Source organism: Rattus norvegicus, chromosome 16 (genome assembly GCF_021556685.1).
Source record: "Rattus norvegicus strain SHRSP/BbbUtx chromosome 16, alternate assembly SHRSP_T2T, whole genome shotgun sequence".
NCBI lineage: Eukaryota > Metazoa > Chordata > Mammalia > Rodentia > Muridae > Rattus > Rattus norvegicus.
In genome coordinates, this window is record NC_141549.1 from 31621150 (window position 1) to 31637057 (window position 15908).

The 15908-nt window shown below is 38.2% G+C and overlaps 2 protein-coding genes across 3 annotated transcripts in view; both read left to right on the plus strand.

Annotated features, from left to right (window-relative positions):
* Erich1 (glutamate-rich 1) overlaps positions 1 to 15908 on the plus strand; it is a gene marked incomplete at its 5' end in the record, with an annotated part of 52793804 nt that overhangs the window by 750590 nt on the left and 52027306 nt on the right.
* The window catches only part of Tll1 (tolloid-like 1), a 198537-nt gene that overhangs the window by 29700 nt on the left and 152929 nt on the right, over positions 1 to 15908 (plus strand). For 2 of the 3 annotated variants that reach the window (XM_087589083.1, XM_087589084.1), the window contains exon 2: positions 252 to 357. In XM_087589083.1, coding sequence (XP_087445209.1) covers positions 336 to 357 — 22 coding nt within the window. In that variant the 5' untranslated portion in view covers positions 252 to 335. 3 annotated transcript variants of the gene reach the window in all.

A 15908-nucleotide genomic window follows, 5' to 3' on the forward strand; every position in this document is an offset into this window, starting at 1 on the left:
TGTATTATAGTAATAAAGGTTAAATTTTCAATTGGATGGCAGCATGAAGAAAGGGCTTATAACCCACTTGTGACTCATCCTTTGGAGGAGTGCAGTTTATTCTCAACATCCTTAACCGGTCTGTCTGTGGTGGGATGATGGTGTAGCCTCAAACAGCTTGTGGCAAAACAGGGATGCAGAGTTAGTGCCTCTCCTGTAGGCCTTGTTTAAAACACTCACTGTGGGATACTGCTGTGCTTCTTTACCTCCAGGCCGACCACTGCTCTATGCAGTGTTGGGGCAATGCCTGGGCAGCCTGAGCCCTTGAAGTTCAAGAAGGAACATCTGGACTTCTCATGATGGGAGGTCAGAGGCAATGTAAGTGACTTCCTAATTTGGGGGGGGCTAAATCCCTTCAGTGTCTGAGGTCTGTACAATGTTAGCCATAGAAGTGGTCTCCCTATGTGTTTAACACCATCATACCCTGATAGATCACCATGGGCCTCAGATTTACAAGAGTTTCTCTGCTGTCCCTCTAGTGAAAATACAGTTTAAAGGGTGGACAAACTTGGTCTTGGTTTCTGTTGTGTAATTTGGACAGTTTTCACTTTTCTGAAGTCTGAACAGGTGGTAAGTGGAAACTCTATCTTTTAGGCTACTCTCAAATTTCATGGCAACTTAAACAGCGTTGCTAAGCATTGCTGCTCAGATGTAGCTCTGTGTGTTTGCTAATGTTAGTTAATGGAGTCTGAATCATGAAAGGCTTTTCAAAGTTAAAGCAGTTAGGCTTGATGGTAGAGGCTGGTGATCCAAGCTGCTCAGAGGACGCATTATGAGGAAGATTACAGTTCAAGCTCTGCTTGGGCCATGGAGCAAGTTCATGACACTCTGAAAACTCAGTGAAATTGCAGCTGCAAGTGAATACAGGGCTGGAAATGGACCTCAGTCACAGAGCGTCTGAGCAGCAGATGTGAAAGCCCTGAATACCATCCCTGGTACTGTCGAAATGAATAAGGAGTAGTTGAGTGGAAAGGATGTTTGCTTTTGATAAATTGCATGGGACCAGAATTAAGGTGTTTGCATTGAAAAAACTAATGAAGCGGTGATGTTTACATTTAATTACCATTTTCATTAAAAACAGAGGTAGAAAAGGAAATATTAGAATACCATCAAGTTATATTTTCATCAGGTCCTAGGACTCTAAATCTCATTGCAAATGATTATATAACTGTTTGTAAGCTATTTGGTAACATGTGCCCTCATGTACTTGGATTCCAGAATTTCTGTGCAATGTCAAATGTTTTGTCAGTATGAAGGGAAGATGAAATTCTGCAAGAAGGATGAGTGTTAGCTTCATCTCTTCTAGTTTCTTGTTTAAATAGATTTGAGGAATTAGTGCGAGATGAGTGATCTTTTCCCTCCTGTCTACTGTCCTTAACCAATCTATTAAGCAATCCATTGAAGTAGAAAGCACTGGGCATAGTAGGCAGCTTACACGAATACGGAACTCCCACATGTACTCCGGGTTCATGTTTCCACACCTCTGAGGCATTAGCTTGAGGCACTTCCTCACCAACTGTGCTCAATTGTAAGGAGCAAATAAGAGTATATCTATCTGTGGAAGAAATTTTGTTAACTCTAAAACTCTGATAAATTTTTTGTTAATCATTTGGAGGTGACACTTAGAAAAGAATTAAAATTATCTGCATGTTTTATACAATAATTTTAGAGATTGAACTATTCGCTTTTACATGGTTTGGTTTAAAAACCCCCCAAGGAAATAAGTAACTATCATATAATGCACAAACAGAATGCACAGGATGCCATTACCATATGTATGAAAAGCAACTTTAGTTAGCATGGTGCGCTTAGGGTCAAGCTCTCCCTGCTTTCCCAGGTAACTTCCACTAATTTCCACTTCCTCCTCCTTTACCTCGCCATTCCTCCCACTTTTTACATTTTCCCAACGTTAGTTGACTTTTCTGCTTTGTCTGTGGGTCTTAAGTTTTTTTTACCCCATGAATTCTTTTCTATCAGTCATCATGTTACTTAGATTTGCCCTGGCAGGCGTTCTCCAAAAACATTTTTTGACATCCTTCCCTTGATAGCTTATAGTGAGACAAGGGAAGTTCTAAGCTGCTGGACCAGAACAAAGGAGAGCAACATTGCTCCCCAGTGAGCCATGTGGTGCTGACAGGTGTGTATGGTCACAATTCAGCTGAGGAGGCTGCTCTGTGGTTTACCTCTCTAGCTGAGTTGGCCACACTTTCAATTAACTTTCTAAAGCCACACCACCACCTGTTTTACATGGAGTGACTCAGAGGAGAACAGAAGCATAGACAGTAATGTATGAAAGGAAACCAGACAGTTCGAGAAAAGAAACATAGCGATCTAAAAAGAAGGAGGGGTGTGATTTTAGATGCAAAAGGCCATTGCATGAAAAAGACAAAGAAACTACTTTCTGTCTGCTGTGGCTGGTCAGAACTGATTTCAAAAACACTGACAGCCACTCTGGGGTGCCAGGAAAGGGTGCACTCCAATAGACCAAAGCCAAGAGCGCTAGGCCCAGGGAGAAGGTAAAAGTGACCATGTAACAGGAGGCAAAGAACATGTTTATCTTGCCGTTAGCAGTTTAAACATTGTGAATTCAAGAGCAATATATAATTTAAAAGGATTTTTGACTGGCTAGCCTCAAATATACTCTGGCATTCTTTGTAATTGACTGTTTCTTTTGGAAACCTACAGTGGAAAGAGAGGTGTAGAAAGCTTGGTGTTTGTGTGAACATGGCTCAGTATTCTCTAATTCCCCCAAAGCTGTTAAAAACTGAGATTTATTTTCTCATTTAAAAAATATATTAAGGATCCTTTTTGTTCTCCTATGTTGTTTTTTTCTTTCTTTTCTTTCTTGGTCATGAGGCACAGTCAAGTTTCTGTTGATGCAAAATGACTGATACATTTTTATATCTAATCAGAAAGGTAGTGACCCATTAATTTGAGAGACATTTGGTGGGTATTAGCTTAGAACTTTCGAGGTTGTTTTCTATTTAGAAATGCTGGGGATTAAAACTAGCTGCTGTACTCACTGGACACACACTCTACCACTTGCTGCATTCATAGCTGGATTGCAGGGTTTGTATATGTGTGAACACTGAAACTTTAAGAACAAAGATGGCATTTGAATAGCACCTGCTTTCTGTTCCAGATCTTGTTAAAGACCCAAGTGCAGGACAGTGTCTGAGTGTGCTGGCCTTTGCCACATCTGAGTGTGCCAGTCTTTGCTCACTTTGTCTGCTTCTTTCACCTTCAGGTGACGACTGTGAGGCACTGTGCATCCCTGATTTCAGGCAAGACTCCCTATCACCAAAAGCTTGCACTTGCCTTTGGATAAATGACCAGCAAAGTATACCTTATGAGCTAAAGGATCACAGCAAAGCACATTCCCTTCCTGGTTTGTCTTGGCGGTGAAGCTTGGAATCAATAACCCCATTGACACCTAGAGCTCTGCAAATGAGTATTTAGTACAGTCACATGTGGTAGTTCCTGCAAAATATGGATATCACCCTGAATGGTTGTTATTTATAAAGTTAGCATAGACCTCAAAGTATAGTAGCAATATTTACAGTCTTTGGTAATAGAGTTTTCTGACATATGGAATTAGGTTATCAGTATTTTGTCTGGGAAGTTTCAAATAAGATACAACTTTACTCATGCAAATATTTAAAGTGGTTTGGTGGGAGCGCTAGACAATCTAACTTAAATGGAAATTTAAAATTATGGATCCTGCCATGGACCAATGAGTTGATGACTTTAGGTGTAGGTTGCTAGCCTTGGTGTCCCAGAGACCCAGATAGCCAGACAACTTTGGAAGCTGTGGAATGGAAGATAACAAACACATGTGCTTGCCTCATTCTTTCTCATTGCCCTTTTCATTTGTAACATGTAAATTCAAGATTAAGACCATACTGAAGCTGTAACATTCAGAGTGGGAAAGATGTCTGGTTGAATCTTCATGCTAGAACATATACTGCTTCTCTTAAATGAATTTAAATCCATGAATAACTATTTAGATGATTAAAAAAACTCTGGTATGTGCATATGACATGACTTGTACTTATTTCTACTTGTTCTCTTCCTTCTGTCTTCTTTCCTTCTCTCTTTCTCTGTTTCTTTCTTCTTTCATTTTTACATTCTGACTGCAGTTTTCATCCCTTCTCTTTTCACAGTTCTTCTCCCTCTTCTCCCTTCCCCCAACTCCTCCTCCTTTCTCTTCATAAAAGAGCAGCCCCCCCCCATGGATATCAACTAGCTATGGCATATTAAGTTTCAGGAAGGTTTTAAGGCTAGATGAGACAACTCAACAGGACGAAGGGGTCCTAAAGGCAGGCAAAGGAGACAGAGAAAGCCTCTGCTACCACAGTTAGGAGTCCCACAAGAAGGCTAAGCTACAGTTACATATATGCACTGTGCATGCTCTCTGGGTTGTGGTTCAGTGACTGTGATCCCCTATGAACCCAGGTTAGCTGATGCTGTAGGTTTCCTTGTGGTGTCCTTGACCCATCTAGCTCCTTCAATCTTTTACCCTCTCTTCTACAGGATCCCCCAAGCCCCACCTAATGTTTGGTTTTTCATATCTGCATCTATTCCTATCAACTCTCTGATGACAGTTGGGCTAGTCACCAATCTGAGTATCGCAGAATATCATTAGGAATCATTTTATTAACTTTTTTTTGGACATTCGTGTTTGATGTTATCCTAGGTTCCTAAAGCTATCTTGTGATGAAATGTTCTTTTCTTACTTGAAAGGTGATTGGGTAGTAAACAGGAAGCTACTCTTTCAAGAAGCTGCAACTTTGACATCTGACCGTTTTGCGCCTTGTCATGGTGGTCTTACGGTTTCTATTGCTGTGTTGAAACACCATGATCAAAAGCAAGTTGGGAAGGAAAAGGGTTTATTTGGCTTACACTTCCACATCACAGTCCAATAAAGGAAGTCAGGACAGGAACTCAGGCAGGGCTGGAACCTGGAGGCAGAGCTGTTGCAGAGAACCAGGGAGAGCTGTTGCTGGCTTACTAAACATGGCTTGCTCAACCTGCTTTCAAGGATCGAATCAAGGACTACCAGCCCAATGATGACACCACCCACGATGGGCTGGTCCCTCCTCCATCAATCAATGATTAAGAAAATGCCAATTAATTAGGAGAAGCATTGTCTTAAATGAAGTTTCTTCCCTTCAGATAACACTAACTTGTGTCAAGTTGACATAAAACTTGCCAGGACAATGGCGTTGCCTAAGTTTCAGAGGTCCCTTTGTTTGCTGGACCTTATAGATAGCACAATTATCATGTATTTTTGCCATTAGTTCTTAACTGACTACAGACAACTGTTAATCTGGGATTTTATAACAGAGTTAGGAACTGGGAGGCAGACTCTAAGAATCCTCAGCTCACCAAATTTACTGTGCTGCCATGCCTTTTCATGAACATGACAATGAAGAAATGTTTTATATAGATTTGGGTTCCACCTACTCTATCACAATAAAGTTATATTTTACCAAATGATGTGGACTAGGGTTTGCTGTTTTATATTTGATCAATTTTGGGCTGGAGAAATGGTTCAGTCTTTAAAGGCTAGACTCACAACCAAAATGTATTTTTTTTTATCAATTTTAACTTTGTTATGGAAAAATTACAAGTAGGAGTTCTGGCCATTGAGTATTCATCCCTGGGATGATAGTATTGAGAAATGAATTGACGTCATGTTTCATGTCTAGAAACAAGAACGGCACTCTGGAAATGAATACAAGAACAGAAAAATATAGAAGGAAAATGAAAGCAAAGAACAACAAAATAATTAAAATACAAATCAGGATTGAGAAAAATGTGGGATAATCCCAAATTCCAGAGCAAGAAAATGTATAAAAATTTACTTTAGAAACATCTGTATGCCATAGAATAAAACAGTCTTTCTAATTTTCATATCAAAGTCTAGGAAAGATATTTGCTTATGCTTTTGTTATTTTTAATTCCTCAACTCAATCAAACACAGAATTTGTGATTCCTATGGTTCATATTCATAAAGGAGCTTTCATTAGTTTCAAAGTAAAGTTAAGTAAGAAATATTAACATTACATCTAAAACCTATTAAGTGTGTTTTATTTCCCTCAGAACTGGAAGATTTACATTTAGATTTTGTTTTTTTCTTCTCTGGGTATTGCACTTGTAGCCATAAGCCAAGTGACATCATCATTGTTTTTAATTAAAAGGATTAATAAAAATATAAGAGGATTAAGCCTTTCAGGCTTTGGCTTCTATATTTAATAAAAAGAATATTGGTTTCAAGCCAGTGTGCTATACATGCTAATTGACTGATGGGTTGTTTGAAGTTATGTAGAAGATTTTCTCACCAGAGATGGTTCAACAGAGGTTGTAGTTCTTAGAAACAATTTTGCACTCATGGAACACAGGTCAATGTTTTAAGACATTTTTAATTGTAATTACTGGTGATGGAAGGTCTGCTATTAGCACCTAGTGAACAGAGGCTTAAGGTGTGGCTATCTTGCAATATTCTGGAAAAGTCCACAGCAAAAACTTATCTCATCTAAAACACCGTTTTGTTTTTTTGTTTTGTTTTGTTTTGTTTTTTTAAGTTGAAAAAACAAATCCAGGAGAATTTATAGTTTAATTTCTTATAGCCTTGAGTCTTATTACCTTCCTTTTTCTCAGTCTTTATTAGTTTGTGTTAATTGGTATGGCTATGAGCAGGTGGCTATATTTTGTGCTTAATGTGATATTTACAGAGCCATTTTTCAAGGCGTGCTGTGTCATAGAGAAAAACACAATCAAGGCTTACCTAGCAGCTATATGACCTTGGTCATATTATTCTGCCTTTTATTGATTTGTTATTGAAAATCAGAGTTAGAGACAATCTAATATTTCTTTAAGTTCAAACACATTAAAAATTGCAGTATTATTGATTCTTCAAAACTCTAGCATCTTCTGGGTCAGACCATAAGCCACAAGTTGAAGGGTAATAAGATTATAGCTTTGATTCCCTTTATCCTGCAATTTAGCTGGGGAGTCAGTTCAGGAAGGGACCATGTACCTTAATGAACATTCCATGAAAGCATGATTACAGTTCTCAAGTACATAGAGAGGTCAGCCATTTTGTCGTAAGTTGTATTGGGTAAGTAAGTACTCTAGGAGAACACAGCTATGGCTTGGATATTGGAGAAAAGATGGAGTAGGCTATACAGATGGGAAGGAAAGTGATAGCCATATAAGACACACAGGCAATGCTTAGTAATGTTGAATATGTTTAGTATGTTAGATAAATGAAAGTCACTGGATAAAAATACTTCTGTAGAGAGGTGGGGATATAGTTCAGTTGGCAGAATGCTTGGCCAGCACTTTGCAGGTAGAGGAAATTCAAGGTCACCCTTAGCTGCGTGGCCAAAGACAGTCTGGTCTACATAAAACCTTGGCTCAAAACAGTTTTCTTCTTATCTTTCCTTAGAGGATCAACACTTTCCACAGAAATGTTAAATCCATGACAAATCAGTTTTGCCACTTATGTCGAGTGCATGCCTCAGGAGCACCCAGCTTTCATCAGCACCCCATATTCCCTCAGCTCCAGACACTTCTACCTCACCCACCTGAACCTTTGCTCAGTGTCCTATTTCATTGTCAATACCGGGAAGTACATTGTAGAAATTTCAAGTTCAACAGATCTAATTTGGTTAAAAATAAAAAAGTCCCTGATACTTTCTTTATGAAGGTCCCTTAAAATAATTGTGAATTTTCATAACCTTGTTGAAGTGGTAGATTTGCATCATTAAAAGTTGCTGGTTAATTAACAGTCCATAGGAGCCAAGTATAATACCGTACTATATGTACATTGTAAAATAAGGGATCTGATGGCAAAAATAGTGCCAAGGCTTGTGTGATAAGTAGACACACAGGTAGAGCCTATTTTTGCCCAGAATTGTAGGACGTGTGGTTGTCAGTGCTGCCTCAGTCATACCATCAGAATAGTTCTGTAGCTAAGAACATCAGAATCTTCCCTCAGTGTGTGCCACAGGAGGAAAACAAACAGATAAGGGTCTCCCTAGCTATTCTTGATGGTCTTCAAGAGAAGGGTGTTCAAGTGGGATCAAGCCTCTGGGTTTTGCTTTTGGAAATATCCAGATCCAATGAGCCATTTATATAACACCTATTAGTGGCCTCAGGAAAGTTCAGGAAATTTACCCCATCCAAGCAGCTGAGTTCAGGTGACTCCTGATTTCTTGACATTTGAGCTCTTTCTAGAAATAAACCTAAGAATACCTACTGTTCTTTGCTCAGGACTTATCAAGTAATGTGTGCAAAGTATGTAAGAACAAAAAGTGTCTGTAGCACATAAAGGCACCATTTATATGATTAAGTTCTGAGTGGTTTGACACTTGGCAACCTGTATTTTTCTCTCAACAGAAAGTAAAAGTTCCTCATTAACTGTTCCTTATGCATTTGTCACAACTTTACTTATCCTAGAAAATATCCCCCAAAAGAGCAGATTTGGCTGAAGTTGAATCAGTGCAGCTTTCCTAATTTGACCATGAAATGAAGCCAGTGCTATTTTAATCTGGTGGAGCTAAGGGGGTGGGGGAGTTAGAAATCACAACCCGGGTGCATTCTCCCAGAAATCTCTGGGGCTCGGCTACTTCTCTCCACTCTGAGTGAGAAAAGGAGTGGTAATTAAATGCATTCAAGGATACCATTGGCCCCTGTGCTGTGAGTAGACGCTCCAACAGTAGAGATAGAACGAAGATTGATGGATAAGCTGCTCTACTCAGAATATGTGAGAATTTAGGATTGAGATCCAAAAAACAGGTCTTTACATAATAGGGGCAAACTTATTTCATTTTATTGCCTATTAGATTTTACTTTCAAAGTAAAACAAGAAAAAGGAAAAGAAAAATTACTTCATGTGAGAGAAAAATTCATGAATTCCATGTTTTTCCTGGCTCTTTGTTGCAAAATAAGAGTTTAGTAGTTGCAACAAAAGCTGGAAAACTATTGTCTGTCTGTCTGTCTGTCAGTTTCTTTACCTTCCTGCCTGCCTGCCTGCCTGCCTCTCTATCTATCTATCTATCTATCTATCTATCTATCTATCTATCTATCTATCTATCTATCTATCTATCCATCCATCCATCCATCTATCTCCCTACTAATGTCTTCATTTAAAAAATCTTTTCACTACATATGCTTCATAGTACTCTGGATATCTTTTAAAATATAACTGTCAAAATAACATATAAGAAGGAAAGTTTCTGATCTAAGTGTCAGATGGCTTTGCTGCTGTTGTAGTGGCTCCTCATGGATTTTATCTGGCTCTCGCAACTGCTAGCTACATCCTGCGTCAGTCATAGACACGCTACTGAGTGCTTTTTCTGACTCATAAATTGAGGAGGGCTTGACTTGGAAGTGCCAATATGGGCTTCCATATAACTAGAATTTGGGTGCTATTTATTCTGAGCTAGCAATACCCCAAGGAAACAGGTCCCCTCCAAAGGTTCTTCACCCCTATAGTTCATGGTTCTACCTGCCCTGTGGCCTTATACTTCCTTTGTCTCTTTGCTATGTATCAACAACTTCCTTGCCGCAAACCATTAACTCTTTTGACACACAGCATGGGACTCAGGACATGTGACTGTTCTCTTGATCCTTATGTCCTTCATGCTGCAGTGGGTGTCTTTGATTTGTTGGCATAGTATTGGAAATTCACATGTTTCACATCCAGCTTCTTATAGGAGAGCCACTTTCCTTTTCTAAACTGCAGAGGACTTCTAGGAAATATTCTTTAAAAAAGAGGAAAATGTCTTAATATACCAAACCTTTCCCAAATTATTCTTCTATCCTCTGTTGTGTGACTTATAATGACTCTATCCTGGCAAATAGACAGTAGATGGAGGACTTTCTGTGTCATGTAGCTGTAGACCTCATCAAAGTACAGAATGAAGTGTTATGAAGCAGACCTACAGAATTCATAACAGGGGCTAGAGAATGTCCATTGTCCTGAGCGCAGTGGAGGAAGAGGTCCTGTTGAGTACAAACACCAGCGGTAATTGAGGGTTCCCTATGTTGCAGTACCCCATCTTACCATAGTGCCATATTAACTTCATTCAGCAGATTCTCTGGCCACCACTGGTTCATTCATTTCCCTTCAGCCTTTGCTGTTAGTGGCCTCCGGGAGTCTGGTGCATGCCAATATGCTTGTCAAAATGGCCAAGCATTCTGAATTGCGGAGATGATTATAATTTCATATTAGTTTCTAGTGCTCATAAAGCATAGAAGAAAGTAGAAATGTTAAGAGACTTGATCTGTTTCACTTGCTATAGATTGGTTAGATATGACAATAATCAGTATTTTGGATTTTGTTTTGGTGAAATAAGTCTTAGAATTTAAATTTCTCATGAACAAAAATAGCAGCGAATGGTTCTTGTATGCTTAACCTACAACTAGATGCTTTACATAAAATATTTCATGTTGGAAAGGAAATATTAGACAGATATGTTTTCTACTTTTAAGATATAGAAATAGTGATGGGATTGGAATTTAACTCTGTCTCAGGTTGTCACATGCACTGTTCAAGTTAGAATTGGTAAATAGATCACCTTAGAAAATAGCTTGGTGTCAAAATCCTACAATAAGTAAGAAATATTTAAAGCTTAGTTACCTTAGGAACACACTGGGGTAGCTGTGTTAAAAGAGAGAATGTTATTTTTCTGGTATCAATCTCTGTGGCTATACCAGCATAGAACGTTAATGCTTTTCATGATCTATGCTTAAACCTTAGCACTAGGTGATAAAGCTCAGATGAAGAAAATCAAGTCAAACAACAGCTTAGTGAATTGTAAACTGAATGCCTGTGTAACACCACCCAAAGCCAGAGCATTTACATACCTAGCACTGTAGCTCAGTGAGAGTGCTTGTTTAGTAATCGTGGGACTCTAAATTCAATTCCTACCAATAAAAAGGGTAACATTTACGCCACGCTTAAACCCTGTCCTGGTCAATGGTTTCTCCAAGCTTCCCATATATCCCCCTGTCTTGATTTTTATAACTTCTTTTTGTTCTAATGTCCTAGATACTACAGGTTAGTTTGGCTCGTTTAAAAATCCAGTCTTAAAAAAGATTAAGTCTAAATCATGCTCCCCAATCTACTTCTTTATCACTGATCCACGTGAGAGATTATAATCTGCCTTTAAGTGGTGAAATTCTTCATAATCCATGGTTTTCTGATGTGGGTACTTGGTGAATTTAGCGTGGTCCAATGACTTCTGTGTCTCCTTCAGTGACCATTTCGACACAGATACACAGTCAGGCTCCTGTAGTTCTTGGGTGGCTTGTGCCATTTAGATAGGACATATATAATGCTTGGTTTTCATTTTAAAAAATGTTAAGAGCTACTTGTCCTTAGTGTCTAGGACTACTCATTTATGTGAGCATTGGGAATGAAAGTCCACCATTGATTTTAATTTGTGTTAAATAATTTTACTTAGATATTTTTACTCTTCTATTTAGTTCCCCAGAGGAAAACTTCATGTTGGAAAGGCAAGATTAGATTTTTTTTTTACATGTTGCATACTTTAAAAAGCAACAGTTTCATTCACTGTCATTGTTTGACAGTGGTAGATAAGTTTTAAATCTTCAAGATTTTTATTTTTGGTTACATGCATGTTTGTTTGTTGATATGCAGGTTCTTGAGAATGCCAGGAAATGGCTTCAGATCTCCTGGAGGTGAATTTACAGACAGTTGTAGGCTGCCCAACATGGGTGCTAGGTACCATAAACTGGCTCTCTATTTTTAACTGCTTAACCATCTCTGCAAATTAGTATTTTGAATTATCATTAATAACTGAGTAATTCAATAATTTCTGATATGTTCAAATCAATAGTCAAAATAAATTAGGGATTTATCTTCTTTATAGCGATTTTGATGGTCTCGTCTTGTGTAGATTTCATGGCCTTCGCTCTTCCTCGTACAGTATGTGTGTGCATTATGTTACAACCAACTTTGTTTCACTGCATGGAGTGAAGTAAGGGAGCTTCCACCTAGATCTATTTGCTTTTTCCTACTTTCAAACATCACAATCTTAAGTGTCAAAAACCATGTTAAAGTGTTGTTCCATGTGTATCAAATACAATCCAGTGCTGTGACCACCACTTTAGGTCTCTGTCAGTTTTCTTAAATGCCAATGGAGGTTTCCCTTCTCCTTCCCCTCCTGCATTCTCTTCTCTTCAGTCTATATTTGCCATGCTGCTTCCATCATTTGATTCATGCTGTCATGCCTGGATAGGATTCAGGCTTTTACTGCTCTCTATCTCTACTGCTGGCTTTCTAACCATGGTCATGCTGGTGGCAATATCCAGCTTGGGGAAGCTGCAGCTTCATGTATCAGTCTTCTTGCTAAACCTCTCTGCCCATTCCTGTGTCATGTTCATATCCGTGAGGCACAGATCATAAAAAGCAAAGCTCTTATTTCTCACTAAATATTTCTTTTCACTTTTGTCTATTTTCATGATACTGGGAATTACCATCCTGTGAAAATGAGATCTTTCAGAAGTACCATATATATTTTGTATATAATAAATAAGTAAATATATAATATATTCATATTATTTATGTTAATATATATTAATTATATAATATAACTAAGAAGAAATATATAATATACTTATATATTTTATATATATTATATATTTGTCAGTTAGATCAAAACTATAGGTTATTTCTTTCAATATTTACTTTCCCTCATCAAGAATTCAGCTGAAGTATTTTGTATACTAAAGCAACTTGATATACCACTAAGTAAATTTGTATATAAATATATATTTTTATCAATATACCTAATATGTTTGCTATATTATTTCTGTAAAGATATTAGGAATTCTAACTCCTGTATATATGCAACAAAATATGCATAAGCATAGCTTGTGCCAGATAGTTATAACCTCCTTAGAGACTGGTAATTTTATGATGATTGAGTTTGTAATATAAAAAAAATTTGTTTCTTACTTTGTTACATGAGATAAAGTTATTCATTAATATGAAAATGTCCAAAGTAGACATAGTTCCAAGCAAAATACCATGAGACTCCCCTTCCTCTCTGAGTTGTTCCTGCCTGTGTTTTGGTTAGGAAAGACATGAGGGGAACATGTGACCTTTTCGTTCTCTTATGCTGTCTATTTTACTAAAGAGCAAAACACACATGGCCAACCTTTGTTATCTAGTTTCCCGACCATGAGCAGTATTGAGCAAGGGAAAGCTTGCCTGCATTCTATCAGCAGTCACCATTTTGGGGTCATCTTCCTGGTGTCCTGTATCCTGCTATTCAGCTGAAAATGTCATAATTTGCTCAATCCTGTTTCTTAGGAGAGCTTGTTTTATTAACTCTGTGTACATGCCAACTCATCAGTTAACATGATTTTGTTATATAAGAGAATTCATGATCATGTTATAACATTTGCATCTGAGATAATACAAGCTCAGAGTGTATTTTCTGTACCTGTAGCTTCTTGTAATTATATCTGGGTTATATAAAAATGAAACTTAATGTCTTCTTGATGCTTTAGATTGAAAGATGCAATCGGTTTGTATGTTATGACTCATGTTGTTTCTTCTAAACATATGATATTTGCTCAATAGGATTTTACTGTTCGATAAGACAGAGACAGGGCTTGTTCTAGATAAAGACACTTTGAAGAGATTTCTGATGCCTGTCAGGATAAATTGATTTTGTTCTTTTAAAAGGGGTAAGACTTTGAATTTAGGAAAAATGGGAGCTGAAAGGAAGGGTAAAGTTGAAGCACAAAGGAACCCTGTAGTATGAATTGTGAAGCTAAGGTACAAATGGTTATAGCAAGGCTTAAAATCCCTAAGTAGGAAGCCTAAGATAGAGCTACTGACCGAATGAGGAGATTTCTTTCCATAATTCATTGTTGCTAAGGTATTCTAATTTCACCTAACAAATTATTGGGATTTTTGTAGCTAAATGTTAACACAAAAATATTTAAAATAATTTAAAAATATGAAGTAATTTTATAAACCAGCACTCATAATACGTTAATAATTAAACATTTAGTTCCTCATAATCTTCTAGAGAATACATGATTATCCAGATTAGTTCTTCCATAGTTACTTTAGTCTTGGCCAGAGCACAGCTATATGATCTAAATCTAATTTATCTTTTTCTCTCTGTCTGTCTGTCTCTGTCTCTCTGTCTATCTGTCTCTCTGTCTCTGTCTCTGTCTGTCTCTGTCTATCTGTCTCTCTGTCTCTGTCTGTCTCTCTGTCTCTGTCTCTCTGTCTGTCTCTGTCTGTCTCTCTGTCTCTCTGTCTGTCTCTGTCTGTCTGTCTCTGTCTATCTGTCTCTCTGTCTCTGTCTATCTGTCTCTCTGTCTCTGTCTGTCTGTCTGTCTCTGTCTATCTGTCTCTCTGTCTCTGTCTATCTGTCTCTCTGTCTCTGTCTGTCTGTCTCTCTGTCTGTCTCTCTCTGTCTGTCTGTCTCTCTGTCTGTCTGTCTCTCTGTCTCTCTCTGTCTGTCTGTCTCTCTGTCTGTCTGTCTCTCTGTCTCTCTCTGTCTGTCTGTCTCTGTCTATCTGTCTCTCTGTCTCTGTCTATCTGTCTCTCTGTCTCTGTCTGTCTGTCTCTCTGTCTGTCTCTCTCTGTCTGTCTGTCTCTCTGTCTGTCTGTCTCTCTGTCTCTCTCTGTCTGTCTGTCTCTGTCTATCTGTCTCTCTGTCTCTGTCTATCTGTCTCTCTGTCTCTGTCTGTCTCTGTCTCTCTCTGTCTGTCTCTGTCTATCTGTCTCTCTGTCTCTGTCTATCTGTCTCTCTGTCTCTGTCTGTCTCTGTCTCTCTGTCTGTCTCTGTCTATCTGTCTCTCTGTGTCTGTCTGTCTATCTGTCTGTCTCTGTCTCTCATTCTCACTTACTCGCTCTCTCCTTAAGAACATCAAATGCACATAACTGAGTGTGTATTAAGCTTGACCTTTTTGTTCTGTTTTAACTTTTCAGTAGTTGACTCATCTATGCCTTTTAAGTTCCCAGATGATTTAATCCATTTTACAGATAGCTATGGCCAACTTCTCCCATCCAAGTACTAAATGCTTAGCTTTAAACCCTGCTTAGCTTCTGAAGTTAGATGAGATCAGGTACATTCAAGGTGCTATGTCCGTGAATGGTCACTTTCATAAGAACAGTGAAGTTCTCTTTCTCCATTAGAAATATTTGTCAATGTCCTTCCATGTTTCTTTGCAGTCATATCATCCCACAAGTCTCATGATCCTGATAACCGTGGCGCTTGCAACTGTGGAAAGGAACCTAGCCACTTCACATGTCTGAGTTTTCACTTCACACTTTTCTGCAGGGCCTCCCTCCAGTTCCCCTCTTCTCCTGGCTAACTCTATTGTTCAAGGCTTTTTTGAACACTGTCATCACGTAAATGGTCCTTCTTGGTATGCTCTTGTTTTATCAGTGCTGTTTGTATGATGGGTATTTACTTGATTTGTTGATCTCCACGACCATATTGAGACTTACTTACATCCAATCTCTCTTTGTGTTACAGAACCTAATCTGGCAGGGCAACTCTCCATGTTAAATAGTACAGCAGTTGCAAAAATATATAATTACAAACCTAATAGTTTGAAAATTGAATGAATAGGGATTTTTTCTGTAACAAAGCTAGGCAGAGTTCAGTGTAGTTTCATCCTCACAGGATAATTTGTGACACACCTATCATACCTTCAGGAATTTACTGAGTAAATGAGAGTTATGCTTTAGTTTCATTAGTGGCGTAGATCTCTTATCTGCTTTGTAGATTTTTATCAGGAAACCAAGACCCAAAGCTCATTACTTGATGTTCCTTAACAACAATAATGTCACTTTAGGCAGA